The sequence below is a fragment of the Harpia harpyja genome, chromosome 8 (genome assembly GCF_026419915.1).
Source record: "Harpia harpyja isolate bHarHar1 chromosome 8, bHarHar1 primary haplotype, whole genome shotgun sequence".
NCBI classification, from domain to species: Eukaryota; Metazoa; Chordata; class Aves; order Accipitriformes; family Accipitridae; genus Harpia; species Harpia harpyja.
This window is the reverse complement of record NC_068947.1, coordinates 10,322,074-10,338,226: the sequence shown is the minus strand read 5'-3', so window position 1 is coordinate 10,338,226 and position 16,153 is coordinate 10,322,074. Positions and strand designations below refer to the sequence as shown.

Sequence of the window (16,153 nt, the reverse complement as noted above, 5' to 3'; positions counted from 1 at the left end):
AAAATGCTTCCTGTTTTTATGTATACATCAAAGCAATTTTTCTTTACTTGCCATTCAACAACAGTTTGATTGGTTTTCTTCGCACTGAAGGAAAAGAAAACAGTAATTCTGCCTCGCTGTAAAGCAGATTGATTTCTACAGCAACCTCTTCAGAATTGCTAAGCACCTGACATGCGGCTGCCACAAGTCTGCATGAGCTTGGTGCAGAAGCCTGCTAGCACCCACTCAAGCTGACACTGTCATCGACAGGGGCATTTTTACGGCTTCAGACAGCCTCTAGAGAGCAACATGATCATTGTTAATGGACAATAGGCTCTTGTCCAAAAACTTTTAATCTTCTGGTTGTTTTGCTTTAACAAGAGTGACAATTGCACAAAAGCATATAGAAACCCTTTCTCGTTTGTATCACCATCCATGTTCAGTAAAACCAAATAGAAATGTATGCGGGTGGTTCTGCTGGCCATCTGAACCTCTGATTTGGTAAGGAGCTATACAAGTTAGCAAAACACCATGCATCAGTAGTCATTCAATATCCAATAGCTCATGTGACTACCGTCATATTTTTTTCAAATTCTGATGGAATAAGACTTGACATTTTACCTGAATGTTGGCATAACTGTCAGCCTCCCTTAATTCCAAGATGCTTTTCAGATTTTATATGTGCATCTCAGCTTGATTTGCCCAGTTGTTCAAGATTTAGGTAACGTGCCATAGAAACTTCCCACCCTGGAAGGTAGTGATCCAGAAGGGTAATCTTCTACTGTTTCCTCTCATCTAACAGACTATACAGATTTGCTTTTGGCTAGAGTTGCATGCTGGAAATACCCTGAGTGCTCTTGGTTGAAATCATACTGCCATTTCTAGGTAAAACACCAGGAGAAATTGGGGAACTGAAATGCTGAAAAACAGTGGGAGAAGGCAGCAGAAACTAGGAAAATTTAACCACAATCTAATAGCTTTTGCTTTTGAAATATTAATAAATACATATACTAATTCTCCCATTAGACAAAATATCTTTCAGAGTTGATCATATGTGTTTATACAGACAAAAATTGATAAATATTTTCTGTATTATTTTTGGCTGTCAAGAATGAATCCAGAATGCACCTGTATTTCAGAAAATGGATTAGCTTTTTACTTCAGTGAGACTTTGCCTTTTTAGAAAGGACAGAAGATGCCTTTTTTCCTATGTAGAGCTACAGCTGTTTGAAATAGTACGTTTAAGTTACACTTTTCACTTTTTTTTTTTTAAAGTTCGAAGACTTAAGAAAGAAGCAACTGAAAGTGGATTCTGTACTGGCTTTGGAAATTATTGATTGCCTGATGCCTGGCATATGAAATACCTATAGAATCTCAGTCCATGTCAATCACAATGCAGTTAAGCTGAGCATCTCCTGGTCCTGTCCATGTCCCTTTATACTCCTCCTCAGAGTGAGGGCAGAGAAAGTATTTACTTCTAACAGGTGGAATGTTGCCCTGAGCCTTAATTAACTCTGTCTTAGTGCACCCCAAAATCTTGTATAGATTTATACAGTAATTTTCAGTAGGGCTGTTATGAAAGCACCAACTGGAGGACATAAAGCAGTGATCCTTTTTCAGACACAGGACAGTTTTCCACTTCTGTGTTCATCACCACTAGCTACGAGACTGCTGTTTAAAATACTGAGTTAAGCAACCAAATGCATCCTTTCCCTTTTCTTGCCAGAGTTTTGCATGAATGTGTGTGTGCTGTCTCTTCACTTACGGCTTCCTACTTACATTTCTTTCCTTGTTGTGTTCCAGCTGCAGCACTCTCCCTGAGCACAGCAGAGGAGTGGGCAGTGAGGGGATGCTGACTAGTCCAGAGACCTTAGTTAATTAGCTTAGACAAGATCCCTAACTTTTTTATGACAAGTGCTGAATAATCTCTATGCTGTGTGCTTGAGGGATGGGCATTCAGAAGGTGCAAACAGAGCTGTAGATCTTGTATGTAACCCAAGACCCATGGGAGGACATGGTGGTTTTGGAGTCCAGTGAAGACAGGAGAGCTTGCTTCCCTTTATCCTGAGTCTAGGATGACAAGCTAACATTGCATTAGTAGCGTAAAGTGACATAAGCTTTCATGGGCTCTTATGCGTCCCTAATTTGGCTGGCATACAGCAGTGCTTGATTAACACTTTTTTGCAGGGTTACTTGAAAAAATGTTGGGTAAAAGGGATTGACAGATTCCTACTTCAACTGAAATTAAGGAATCCTTTGCCCGAGTTAAAGAAGAGGTTGCTGAAGACAGTCTCTCCCCTACTAAAGAACAATCTTGTCACCCTTCTTCAGTTTTTAAATTAACTCACTTTCTTGTCTTTGTTGCAGTGCTGCCAAGAGTTTCGCAACTCTGTTTGTGAATGTGGATGTCACTTCTGAACCCCACGAGGTCTCTGCCCTTTGGTTTTTGTGGTACGTGAAGCAGTGTGGGGGGACAACAAGGATATTCTCAACAACAAATGGAGGACAGGTACTGTCAGCCATCACTTTCTGCGGCTTGTGACAGGCCTTGTTTTAACTTCATTCTTTTGCTGCTTTATTTTAGTTCAGAGGGCCAACTGAGATGTCCATGACTTTGAGCCAGTAGCACATTGATAACTGGTTCTGTTCATTTACATGTTAATCTGGATCTTGCAAAACTGGTGTTGAAGGCTGTTCCTGTGCTGAAGGTGTTGGCCCAGGGATCAGTAGATTTGTATCTGTATCCTGTTTCATTTCGGGCTCTGGTTAGAATACGTACTTTGCTTATCCACGTGGAAAAAAGAAAGTTTTACTTATTCTTATTTCTGTCATGAGGCTGAAGCAAGCCTACCACTTCAGAAGCACTTAATGGAGATGGCAATGCTAGCTACACAAGTGTGTAAAGTGCTCCAAATTAATACTGAAAATGTAGCCCAGAGCTCGGTTCCTAAAGACGCAAGCTTCCATGGCTTAAAACTGTTAAGATTTTAAAATCAGTCTGAAGAAAATGAACACCCCTGCTTAAATATGATATTGCTCTGAAATATTTGAAATCTGGTATATTAGTGCTGCTTCTGCATTTCAAGGAATTGAAGACTCTGTTAACCGTCTTCTACTTGAGAAATGTAAATTTTACTAATTGTATTAGAAATAATTATTTTTTTAGAAATGCAAATTATTTAATCATAAATAAATAACTAAAAATATAAATACATTAAACCATGTTAAAATGCATAACTATGCATAGATAAGCAATAATTATAGATAATTTAACTGTAAATACATTGAATAAAATATTATTTTAATTCTGTATTATGTCAGAGGTGATTTGAGTTTAAATTAGGTTAGATTATATACTGCAGGAGACATTTTTGGTGTGAGCTACATCACTTCTTATACCTTGTTATTTATTATGAGGATCAGGGTTCCTACTTCTGATACACAGACCTCTGCAGGGATAAGAGTGAACTCAGAGAAAGGTTGAAAAGTTTAAGCACTTTCCAGAAGTCTTGCTGATTCACACAGGTCTGTGGAATCCATTTGGAGACCCCATGAGAAGGGATTTTCTCATGAGGTTACTGATACTTCTAGTAGTGGCTGGTGGTCAAATATGGGAAGTATTTGAGGAGTTCACTGAAAAAGAAAGTAATGTGGATACATTTTCCAGGTAAGGCTGCCAAACATCCCCAAAATGTTTTGATAACAACAGAAGAACAGGGTTTGTTTTGAATGCCAAGCAAAATGTTTGTCATGAGACACACTTCACAAGCACCGGTCTGCTGAGTCTGCTTTGCCGAGTTGTTGTTTTCTGTGTTTCAGGAGAGGAAGTTTGTTGGGGGCTCTGGCCAGATCAGTGAGAAAATAATGGAGCGCCTGGGAGGCCGGGTGAAGCTGAGGAAGCCAGTTGTCCGCATCGACCAGTTGGGTGAAAGTGTCATAGTGGAAACCTTAGATCATGAATTATATGAGGTAATGAAACCTCCAGCATTTAGGCAACTGTGTGTGCTAGGATGGCTAGAAAACCTTCAGCTTTTCCTTTTTGACTTCTCCAAAATCCTGTACAAAAATGTAGCAGAGATTTAAGTGAGTATGACAGACAGTCACACTTTCTGATTGTCCTGAAGTAATAGCAATGATAGAGCTTTAAAGCGATGCCTGAAAAGCAAAGTGTATATTCAAACTCTTCCTTTGCTAGCATCTCTTCTTTGTGTTCAGCTACCTTTTGAATTAAAGGATAATTGTAAGGTGAACACAAAAATGTAGTTTAGTAATAAACTTTCTGTGAAAAACATGGCAGGCTTTGCTTCCAAGTTGTAACAGGGGAGTCTAAATGGAAGGGAGACCAATGGACTTTTACAACAGAGCTTTTTTTTAAGTGCTGGGGAAAGAGCACCTGCCCATCATTTGAAGAGATGGCTGTTTCTATGATGCTTGTTTGTTGTTCAACAAGCGGGATTTTGTGAGGGTTCAGTTTTGCAATTCTTATGCTAAATACCAAAATTGCTTCAGAAGATATACCCTGCAGACTCCCCAGATGTCTGCCAAGATCATTAGAGCAATATACTTAGGATGAAGTAGTGGAGAATGTATTTGGCTTATGTATAATTTCTTTTGCAGGGCAAATATGTGATCAGTGCCATTCCCCCAGCTCTTGGTTTGAAGATTCATTTCAACCCACCTTTGCCCCCAATGAGAAACCAGCTCATCAACCGAATCCCCATGGGCTCAGTCATCAAGTGCATTGTATACTATAAGGAAACTTTCTGGAGGAAGAAGGGTATTACATTTTAATTGAAAGGAGTAGTAGTGACAGAGAGAGGGAAGAGGGTACATGGTAATGGAGTAGACTTTGTGTTTAGAGGATGCTGGACCTTAGAAGGAGACTTCACACACTTCTGTGCCATTTTTGCCTTCCCCTGTTTGAGAAACTTGAGAGAGCGGTTGGGAAGAGAGGGTGGATGGCGGAACAAAAAGGAGGTAGACATGAAGGGAGAACTCATGCCTGTTGCTTATTGCCTTGGTTGTTCTTTGTTGTCCTCTCCTTTTCCTTCAGTGGCACCTGGCTATGAGATGAGTCTCTCCCACTTGTACAGTAATGTAAAGGTACAAGTGATGTGTGGTGGAAGGAGGTTTTATCCCATCAATTATCAGCCTGCAAAATTCTGCCCTCTGGATGCACTGGCAATTGAAGGTGTCTTCACATAGACATCCCCAGCTGGGCTCGTCATCCTGGACTCCCTTTACATGCTAAATACTTCCATCATGATTCCTTAGGTCTCTTAGAACTTACCGAATCTAAGACAAACTGCAATGTAATAGCACCCATTTGTCATCACTGGTTATAATGAGTCCACATCTGTGTTTGTCTACAAATGTCATCTACCCTTCATCTTTGTGAATGATTTCAAGAGTTCTGGATCCTGGCATATTCTGGCTATTAGGTTTGGGATGGATTGGCAAGAGATGATTCCTATTTCCTGATATAACCCATAGTTTCCATACTGTGCTTTGCTAACACCATTGTTCTTCCTTTAAGAACAATTTATTTTCTTCAAACCCTTCTTTTAAGAACAATTGTGTTTTCAAAACAAGGTATGAATATTTCCTATGTCTGACATAAATGTCATATATGAAAACAACTGTGGTAGAGGCATTTGAATATCTTCAGTATCTGAGAGCAATCTGTTTCTGTGCAATTAATAATTACCTTGCTAACTGGGTTGCAGAATAATTTATTTTTCTATCATGAATTCAACAATAGGAGGTGCTTTTATTGACTTTTTGTTTTAAAGACACTTGAAAAGGATTGTTAATTGTCAGCCCATCTCAGATCTAAACTTTCTCCTCTAGGGAGGATCTAGCACTTCTCTGACTCAAGGCAACACTATACTACACTGCCTTGCAGATCAGCAAGGGAGATCTGTGCTAATCTTTGTCACTTGAGGGGGTCGCTTTACTTGGTTTTTTTGTTCTCTCCTTTGTTTTCATATCTCCCTGTATTAGAATCATAGAATCAGAGGATGACAGAGATTGGGAGGGACCTCTGGATACCATCTAGTCCCATGCCTTGCTCAAAGCAGGGGGAATTTAGATCAGGTTGTTTAGGGCTTTTTCCAGTCAAGTTCTGAGTATTTCACAACTTCTTGGAAGCTCGTTCCTGCATTTGGATACATGGATCCTAACTTCTTTTCCACCCTGTGCTTAACAGGGTATTGTGGTACCATGATCATTGAAGATGAGGATGCTGCAATTGGTTTAACACTTGATGATACTAAGCCTGATGGAAGCTTTCCTGCCATAATAGGGTAAGAGACAAAGAAAGTGTCTAGTTAATGCCTTTTTATTTTGTCTTAGACGCAACAGTTGAAACAGAAAACCTGCTACTTTTGAAGGGAAATACTTCAAAATAGTTAAAGGGTTGAGTTTCTCAGTGTGTGGTGAATATGTTCTATGATTTTTTTTCTTTCAAAAAATGTTATCTCTATGATTTAATTGCTAACTTAAAAAATGAAATTCTGTTTTTCTTCTTTTTCTCACCATCATCTTTTACCTTTTTGTGTGGCAAAGTACAAAATTGGAGAAGAGGAAAGGAAGGAGAGGAAAAAAGGGGGTGATTGCAGAAATGTAAAGTTTTCTCCAAATATTTTGCCTCCCCCAAATCTTCCAGTTCTTTAAATTAAAATTTGTTTCTAGAATTATATTTTGGTTTGTTCTGTTTTTTTAAACAGCCAGAGAGTATGATCAGTCTTAAAAAGTTTATTAAGCAATAATTTCCAGTTCAATCCCAGGCTTCACCTCTTGTTGCTATATGCCTGCGCCCTCTGCTTTATGAAATTAAGGGCATGGGGAAACAGCTCATATAAATATTCTAACCTGAATCTCAGAGTGGTTCCTTCCACAGTGAGTCGTGCAAGCAGCAGGCAGAGCATATAACATTATGCAGAGAGGTGAAATAGATATTTTGGATAGAGACCCAGAAGCTAATACTATGAATCACAGCATCCCATCGTAAGGTATTGGCATTTTAAATAATGGAGGAAATGTAGTAACATAATGGAAGTAAATTGTTCGTGATCTTCCTACAGCTTCATTCTTGCTCGGAAGTGTAGAAGACTGACAGGTCTCACAAAAGAAGAAAGGTAAGTACAAACACTGGAGATCTGCGTGGAATCTGAGTCAAAATTCTGTTATAAATGACCAGAGCAGGAAAAAAATGCCCCAGTTTGAAGGAAGTTGTCTGTAACCTTGTGACAATAGGCAGATGTGTCGCTTTAAGGAAGAAAATATCTTTCTTGTTTTTGGATGAAACCCCCATGGAATTCCCACAAACTGGCAGTAGATGTGGTAGCTGGCCCCTGCCCTTTGGAAACTCTCTGGTCCTGGTTCTCATTTTCCAGCAGGGCTGCTCTGCTTATGTGACTCTAGCAGAAGAACTGCTCTAAGCTGCTGAATATGAAAATAGTGTAGATATTCTGCTGCCCTCACTGGAAAGGGTCCAGGGCCAGCCTCATCCCCCCAACACTGCTACCTCTCTGGCTTCCTGCAAGTGCACTGAGCTCTTTGAAAGCTTGTCAGAAGGGACAGGTTTGGCCACTGTGCTTAATTTTTTTTCTAATTGCCCTGGAGGGTCCTTTCAGTGGCTGTAACTTAGTGCAATCTTGAGGTTGCTGTAGCTGCCATGAATGAGACCTCAGCATCATGAAGGGGTCAAAAAGCTGCCACCAGCTCTCCACCGTCAGTTTATGGGGGGAAAAAAAATGCCCTTCAGGCACAAGATGAAGGTATTTTTTACTGTCTTCTTGAAACAAATCTCTGCATACAGTAGTGCTCTTTGGTTTATTACTAAAATAGATTTTACAAAGTAATGAGGTTTTTTCCATCACACTGATTCACAGTATCAGATAAAATTAAAGCTACAAGTAGAGAGTGTGGATATGAGGAGAGCCTTATTTTGACATGGGGAAAATACATTTGTTTTTAAAGCATGCCACAAGGAATACTGTGTCCAAGTAAACATTTTTACAGTAATAGCTAGTCTAACTAGAGAAGATGTAGTCATCTCAGATTAGCTTTGCAGGTAGTCTAGCAGTCTGTGAATAATGGCTCCAAATGGGGCTGTTAATGTCCCAGTCTTTTTAAATGACAGCCTGGTAGCACAAAGCACTTTTAATTTGGGCAGGAATGGACAAGGCAGCCTTTTCCTCAGCACTCAGGCTTTGAGATAGACCCCCAGCATGTAATTGACAATAAAAGTAGTGTAGGTATTCTGAAATCCAGTGTGCCCAGCATTTTAAGCCGTAATAAACACCAAATGGTGTCTTATGCTGTGTGTCAGTACACTAGATACAACTGAGCATTTGGAGTATTTGGGAACAGCTTCTCTTTCTGTGAAATGAACGGCTGTCCTGGCTGTTTGCAAGGCACCGTGAAGGAAAGGTTGCTTTCCCCTGGGTGTTAAAAGCATTAGCACAATTACCTGCCTCTGCTGCTGCCTATAGCCAAGGTATAAACAAAAGGATTTTGAACTCTTTGTCTTTTGAGGAATAAACCTTAGACTAGGAAGAACTTTCCTTTGGTAAAGGATGGTTATGAAATATGCTCGGGTTTGTACCTGATAGATGTACCCTGGTGCGGGGGTACCTCTCTGGCTCCTGCAGTCCTGGCCACAGCCAGCCAAGGCAGGAACCCGCTGGGCTGCACTGCAGCTCCTGTCCTGCACGTGAGCACAAGTCCCCTTCCAATGGAAATCGGGGTCCAGGAGAAGGCAGAGTGTGAACCCGGACCTTCCCCCAGTGTACACTCAGGGTGCAATCAGTTTGTGTTGTTTAGAATGGAGGCTGCGATGTCTGCAGGGAGGGATCTCTTCTGAGGACAGGCTTCTTGTGGCACCCTACAGAGGATGCATCTCGCTGAGATGCTGTGCTCACCTATCACTACAAGTTGGGCTCTCCCTTTATCACACTGATGACAAGGTAAGGTTTTCAGTAATCCTTGAATACGAAGAGTAGGATGTAGAGTCCGTGGCAGCTATCCTAAGTCATGGCTGGGAACAGCAGTTGTGGGAGGGGATGGAAACTGTTTTACAGCCTAAGCCAGACTGAAGGGAGTAAAACTCACTGCTGCTTTCCAGCTGGTCTTCCCAGGCCAGGTGCCAATGAGTAATTACAGTGGTTAGATTGTGCCCTACCTTTCACAGCTTTGCAACAAAGGTGATGGCATCACACACTGCTGTGGAATAAGAGACCAGGAAAAAGAGCCGAGTTTCTGCATGTGCACTTCTTCTACACCGGGCACAGTGTAACTCTCAACAGGACCCTACCTAGGTAGCTCCAGGCATAACATTCCTCTTATTTAGTGCTGGTGGCAATTTCACAGCTGAGTCCAAAGCCAAGAAATAAGGATTTTACTCACTGCGTATTCCCTATGTTCTATGCTAGCATTAACCATAAATCTGTAAATAAGTATTTATATAAACTGTTCTAGGACAAAAAGTGCAGATGTTGCAGAGAGACCAGCACATCTGCAAGGATTTGCTCTTATTAGGGCAAATGTCTTCAGTGATAGATTACTGTTGGTACAATTCAATCCTTTAGAAACTGCTTTTCTGTGTTTCTTTTCTGTCAAATAATACCTTATTATTGATGAATAATTCCTTCCAGGGTTGAAATTTCTTAAGAGTCTGAAGATGCCCTTGGCCTGAAGCTTAATATTTTCTTTTGCACCGCTATCTTAAACTAACTTTATCTGTATCTGCAATGTAGTTAGCAAACAGCAGTGAATTTGCACCTTCTTGGAGGCCTGCAGTTGGCCGTACGTGAGAATCCCTACCAGCCTCTGGGATGCCATTTCCAAGCTCCCTGGAGGGTCTGCAAGTCATGTGTGGAAAACGGGCAGGGCACAGACAGATCTAGAGGGGTCCTTCTCATCCCCGTTGTGGTGCTGGGAGGAGCAGAAGCAGATGGGTCCCCAGGTGATAACTCGCTTTCCTGTGGAGACCTGTGGTGTTACTGACCTGCCCTGAAAGCAGGAGCCGGTGGGCATTTGTGAGAGTTGGTGGGCAGACCTCAGCAGAGGCTTTGGTGGATCATGCTGTTAAAATGGCTTTATTCTGTTTGGACACTGGGTGGGTGCTGGTGGTCTGCAGGGCATGATGGTCACCTCGCTTAGGGAGGGAGGGAGAGAGAGATGGAGGAAATTATCCCTTTTGTTATGGCTGTTGCTGGATTCATGTCACCCCCTGACTGCAGCGGGATGTTCATATACAGATCTTGCAGCTCTCTCAGCCCTACAGGCCAGTCGTGTCACCATGCATTTCTGCTTCTGGAGCAGGCTGACCCTTGTCCTCTGCCTCGGGGCACAAGGAAGGGACTGGTTCCTTCCCCTCTGCTGCTGCTGGGCTTGACACCCGCCAGCAGCAAAATCACCCCACGGCCACAGCTCTTCCTGAACTGTAGCAGCCTTCCCTTTCTTGCTCAAGCCCCAACCTGTACAGGAGGACGCCTTCTTAAAGGCCCTTCAGGTCTTCCTGGGTTTTTTTTCCTCCTCACCCCCTTTCTATAGCATTCTTTGAGTTCAGCTGCTCATGGGTATAGCTGGCCTCCTGTATAGCTGGGTGCTTCATACAGCAGTATAGATATGGTTTCCTCATATTCTTATATAGCTGCAAGCGTAGCCCATACAGTTAGAGAGCTGGGACTTCTGTATTTCTGTGCCCAGCATGGCTTTCTATGGAGCGCAGGATTTGCTTCCAGAAGTAAACGTCTTTCCAGTGTTGTGTTTGCATGTTCGTTTTTTGTAATTGTTAACTATTATTTCATCTTGATCTTCTTGTGTTTGGGAATTGGTGCAGTGCGGCTAACAGTAAACAGTAAGACCCAAAAGCTTGTAGGAACAAACTTAATTGCACTTGGGGTTTGCTACAGAATGAAGTATATTCATGGATTTATAGACTCATAAACTAAAACAGGAGGAAATTTTATAGATACAGAAATAAAGTACTGATTCCCTGAGAGCCTCAGGCTATCAATACCTGCATCTTTGTAGGAACAAAGCATAAGTTAGGCTATGTGCCAAGACAAAAAGTGCAATGCCTTACTACTTTCTTTTCCTGACAGCCTGGAGAACCTTTGGATAATGTATGGATCTGGGCTGCTAGAGGTATCTTGAATGAACAGCTTGCATAACTGCTGGTAAAACCGGCACTTACACAGCACAGGAGTTTGAGTGAGTTATTTGTAGTGATCCAGAGGCTGACCAATTAGGATAGATCCCCAAAAGCTGGAACCTCAAGTTCAAGCAGATATTAATACTTGCTCTCTTGAAACTAGGACATATTAGAGGTGGTTTGTTTTTTCTTTCTTCACACAGAAGTCTTCTGTTGCTTTTCTCTTGCAGGAAGACAAGGCTGTGTGAGCTCTATGCAAAGGTTCTGGGATCAGAGGAAGCTTTACATGTAAGCACAAAATCTAAACCACGGTGTCTCTTGTCAGACTTGCTGAGCTGGGGAAGGGCAGAACGAAACTGGAATGCAGCAGTGCTCTGGCACAGCACTGTGTAGCATTTTGGAAAAGGTACCTGCTACGGGAGGACTTGCTGCCCTCTGCAGAGTGGAGAGAAGGTCATGGCAAGTCTTGGGTTGTGTTTGACAGTGAGGGCAAGAATGAGCTTATGAAACAGTTAAAAGGCAGATATGTACTCGTCCAGGTTCATGGGTGCCATTCACAGTGCTTACCACCATACGTCTCAACTGTTTTCAGATGTGACAGGCTTGCTTTTCCCTCTCAGTCTATGTGGAGCATAATGTTTCTTCTCTCTTACTAGTTGCTAAGATCCATTGCTGCATGTGGTTTTTTGTTTTGGGGTTGGTTTGGTTTTTTTTTTTGCCTTTCCCTTGCCTTCTCTTCCCTGCAATGGTAAATAACTGATAGGATTTGTGTGATCTCACACTTAGTTTATGTGAACAACCCTGTTTATCCTTTAAGGGCAATTTTATGTGAGTTAAATGTTGCAGACACCAATCCAGAGATTACATAGTTTTAAACACAACGGTATTGTACGCGGAACCATGCAAGTGCCATACTTTGTGTTTTTAACAGTATATATTTGTATCCAATGTACATATTACAAGTATTACACCTGTGTACAGCAGAGGTTAATTTTGCTTTACATGGCTCAGAGCATAAATTTTTGCTCAAAGCATAAATTTACATTGACAGATTAAGAGGATTATGTTTTACAGTGGCCAGATTAGCTAGTTTCTTTAAAAATACCTGGCAGTGTCTAAAATTAAGGCTTATTGTGTCAGATCCATGTTGCATTAAGAGACTTGTTAAATGTGTTCGTCTTGTCAGACGTTGACATGCAACAAATCATAAGCTATTCTTCTCTGCTGTCTCCTCAGTTCTTTTATTACCTTCCTCGGGACTTTGTCCTTTCCTTGAGTGAATTAATCTCTGTTTTACAGCCAGTGCATTATGAAGAGAAGAACTGGTGTGAAGAGCAGTATTCTGGGGGCTGCTACACAGCCTACTTCCCACCAGGCATAATGACTCAGTATGGAAGGTACAGTCTCTCTTTATAGTGGGCTTCGGAGTAGTAAGATAAGACCAAGTTAATAAATATCCTCAGAAAGGGTCATAAATCCTCTGTCACTGTTCGCTTTATACCTTGAAGATCACTGGGGAATATTTTAAACAGATATCATAACCTTCCACTTGTCTCAGTTGGGCTTTATGATGGATGAGTACAGTATCATTAGGGGGTTTTATTCACTTTTGTTATTCGGTGAATACAGCTGAGTACGTTCTTGGAATGGAGTTGGGAAGCTTTCACAATCTGTTTACAAAACCGGCTTTGCGTATTTGAGATCGGTGTTACCGTTTCCAGCACATCTTTAGCTGGTATTTTATAAATACTGGCAGAGAGTTAGTTCTTGCCAACATTGACAGTAATGAGTGATTTCTTTGGACTGTTCCTTTCCTTTTAGCAGTCAAGGCTTAATATAGTAATCAGTGTGTCATTGTATACATTCCTCTCCGAAATAAGTTTTTGCATTAAAATATGATGTACCAAAAAGAAAAAGTCTTACTGGTCAGACCAATGATGGAATTCAGATACATAGTTTTTAATGTGATGGCATAGCCCTACTTTTGAAGTATAAGTTTTCACAATGTAAAAAGAACTTAGAGCAATAAAGCAGTTGTAGTGAAGAGCATATGGAGGCCTTAGTATTTAAAGTAATTTTAATTATAATTATTGCAAATTCTGGCAAAAACAGAGTTAAAAAAAAAAACTTTTAAAACTTTTTTTCATTTGCTTGTTACATTAGATATCATGGGGATCTACTTCAGAATCCTACACTGCACCAGTAATGCCTAGCATTGGTATTTATGACACTGGCTAAAATCATGGGATAGAATAAGTCTCATCTCAAATTAATTGTCCTTTACACCTGCAAGCAGTGTAAACGTTTAGAAAATATGAACACAGCTGTGTTTACTGTAAGAAATGAAATGCAATGCAGATTCACTCTCCAGCTCAGCTCACCCAAAGCTACTATCTTTTAAGTGCTTGCTGTTATTTAAAACACTTTTATTCTAATATTAACCCAAGTATTTCAGTTATCTTTCCTGATATGGCTGATGTGACTTACTGCTTGTTGCCCTCCAGGATTATTCGGCAGCCCATTGGCAGGATCTATTTTGCTGGCACAGAGACAGCCACAGAGTGGAGCGGATACATGGAGGGGGCTGTACAGGCTGGAGAGAGAGCAGCCAGAGAGGTACAGGCGCAAGCCCAAAACAGGGGACACTGTCAAATATCCTATGGAAAATTATCTTCTGGTTGGAGGTGAAATGGGAACTGAGTGTTGACAGCTTCAGGCGTTCTGAAATCTTGATGCAAATCCCTGCAAAGGGGATAGACTTCAAAAAGGATGAAGGTTTTGCACTTAGATTTGGAGTGCTTAGGAAGGGCTCTGGCTATTTCATCAAACTCTTCTCTGTTTCCAGGAATGAAATCCTTTCTTCTTTAACAGAAATCCCAAATTCTCACCTAGTCATTTTTTCCCCCAAATGGGCACTTTGTTAGTCATCATACTGAGAGATCATGGCCATTAACCTCACTAGGAACAGCTCAGTTCTGCAGCTCTGCACACCAAGCCAGTCCCTTCCTCAACTATTTCTAACAATACTATTGACACAGTGATATACCATTGAGACAGCCTTACATAAAGTCATTAAACACGGGCTTAAAATTTTTGCTTCTGAGAACACAACACAGCACAGCAGGCAGAAGTGGAAGTGCTAATATTCAGGTATTTTCAGGAATATTACAGTTTATTGAGCAGCAAAAGAAATGTCATCTTTGTTTTATGAGGTGAAGGGAACCTTGTGGCTAAAAACTATAGTCGTGGAACAGAAATGGGCCTGGAAGGGATGTGGAGAGTTCATCTAGCCCATACCCCTGCCCCAAAAGACAGGGATCAATTGTCCCTAGACTGTCCCATTTGTGAAGGTTATACCTAACATGTTCCTGAGAACCTCCAGAAGTAGTGCAAGGAAAATATGTTTAAAATCTAGTGCAAGGGTGCTTCTCACTCTCCTGTGTTGAAAAGTTGACACAGTCCATGAATCTTGTCTAGAATCAAAGTCCATCGTAAAAGGCAGCAAATCTTAAATCTACAAGTGCCTGGAATAGGAAAAACTTTAATATCACCACCTCCATTTTATTTTACTGTAGAAGAAGTTAATCTTGCTTAACTCTTAGTCATATTCATATTACCCTGTTCCCATGGGACTACTCAAGTTCCAATATCTCGCATGGACTAACTAAGCACAGAGGGGTTTTTCTGTTACTGTTTCTATTTTCCACTAGGAGGAGTATCTTATTAAATATCAGACCTCCCCAGAAATGAGTTGTACAAAGGTCAAGTTTTCTTTTAAAATTTGAATACACAGAGGTTTATGTGCTTAATTGTTGTCTTCATGACACCATTTTAAAACAAAAATTGAAGCCAACTCTTTTTCCCTTCAAAGAATGAGTGGTACTTACTAGAGAATGTTATTTATTTTCAGATACTGTTTGCTATGAGGAAAATCCCAGACAGTGAAATTTGGAAGCCAGAACCTGAATCAATTGTAAGTCTTTCTGTAGATTAAATGGATTATTTTTTTTCTGTGGTTTTGCTGATGAGATAAAATTTTGTTGACTGCTTTTATTTAAGTTCACTAAATCAAAGCCACAATAAACTTTCCCTTACTCACCAAAACTGCCCTTCCCTAAACAGGAACATGATAGAAACTCAGAGAGGCCACCCATCTGACAACTCTGTAATGCGGGATCAGAAAGAACTGCACTTTTTAACCGGGCTATGAATCCTTTTCATGTGTCTCTTCTTCTTCCCTTTAACTGAGCAGAAAATTTTGATACACTGTACTTCTTCGTAACATGAAGTGCTTCAACCCAGTTCTGTTTCTGCCGCAAGAATCTCTCAATTTACATCCTGCCTCTCACAGTGGAGATGTTATTTTGATAATGGATGCTCTCCCCACAGGATGTTCCAGCTTTGCCCATCACTACAACCTTCTGGGAGAGGAACTTGCCGTCTGTGCCAGGACTGCTAAAGCTGATTGGATTGTCCGCTTTCTTCACCTCGGTGGCTGCGGCTGGGTTATTTGCCTACAGAAAGGGACTTCTAGTTCGAAACTGAAAAAGGTGCCAACGCAAAGCCTCACACTTGAGCGGTTTTCTTTTTTTTGGAAGGTTTTTTGGCATGTACTTCCCTGTCTCCAAAATCAGATCAGGACTGGGAAAGAGGAGAAAACAGCAGAGAGAAGAGGCTGGAGGGGAGGGATAAAGGAAGGGGATCCATATTGAAAAAGAATCCTTTCAATCCAGGCCTACTTCTAGCAGTAACTTTTTGGTTGTTGAATTTCTAGGATACCCTGCCAAGCATTATCACCTTGAGGTTTTTATCTGGATCTCAGAACAGAAGTGACAAAATACCTCTATAAAGCCTGTTCTGATGAGATTTCCAGTTGCTTTTACACTTATATCTGAACCAGACCCTGAACTCCAAGTCTTCACAGGCACTTCCATCTCCAGTTGTAAACTAAGGATTTCTGCCTTCCTGTGTGGTAGACTGAGAAAAGAAATCCATTGCTTAACAAATAAC

General features: G+C 41.1%; 1 protein-coding gene across 2 annotated transcripts in view; it reads left to right on the top strand.

The window, feature by feature from the left end:
• The window catches only part of LOC128145030 (amine oxidase [flavin-containing] B-like), a 55,429-nt gene that overhangs the window by 35,388 nt on the left and 3,888 nt on the right, over positions 1-16,153 (top strand). For both annotated transcript variants that reach the window (XM_052794608.1, XM_052794609.1), the window contains exons 6-15: positions 2,347-2,488; positions 3,799-3,948; positions 4,597-4,756; positions 6,188-6,284; positions 7,065-7,118; positions 11,374-11,431; positions 12,443-12,540; positions 13,648-13,759; positions 15,054-15,116; positions 15,533-15,693. In XM_052794608.1, coding sequence (XP_052650568.1) covers positions 2,347-2,488; positions 3,799-3,948; positions 4,597-4,756; positions 6,188-6,284; positions 7,065-7,118; positions 11,374-11,431; positions 12,443-12,540; positions 13,648-13,759; positions 15,054-15,116; positions 15,533-15,688 — 1,090 coding nt within the window. In that variant the 3' untranslated portion in view covers positions 15,689-15,693. The remainder of the gene's footprint in view (positions 1-2,346; positions 2,489-3,798; positions 3,949-4,596; positions 4,757-6,187; positions 6,285-7,064; positions 7,119-11,373; positions 11,432-12,442; positions 12,541-13,647; positions 13,760-15,053; positions 15,117-15,532; positions 15,694-16,153) is intronic.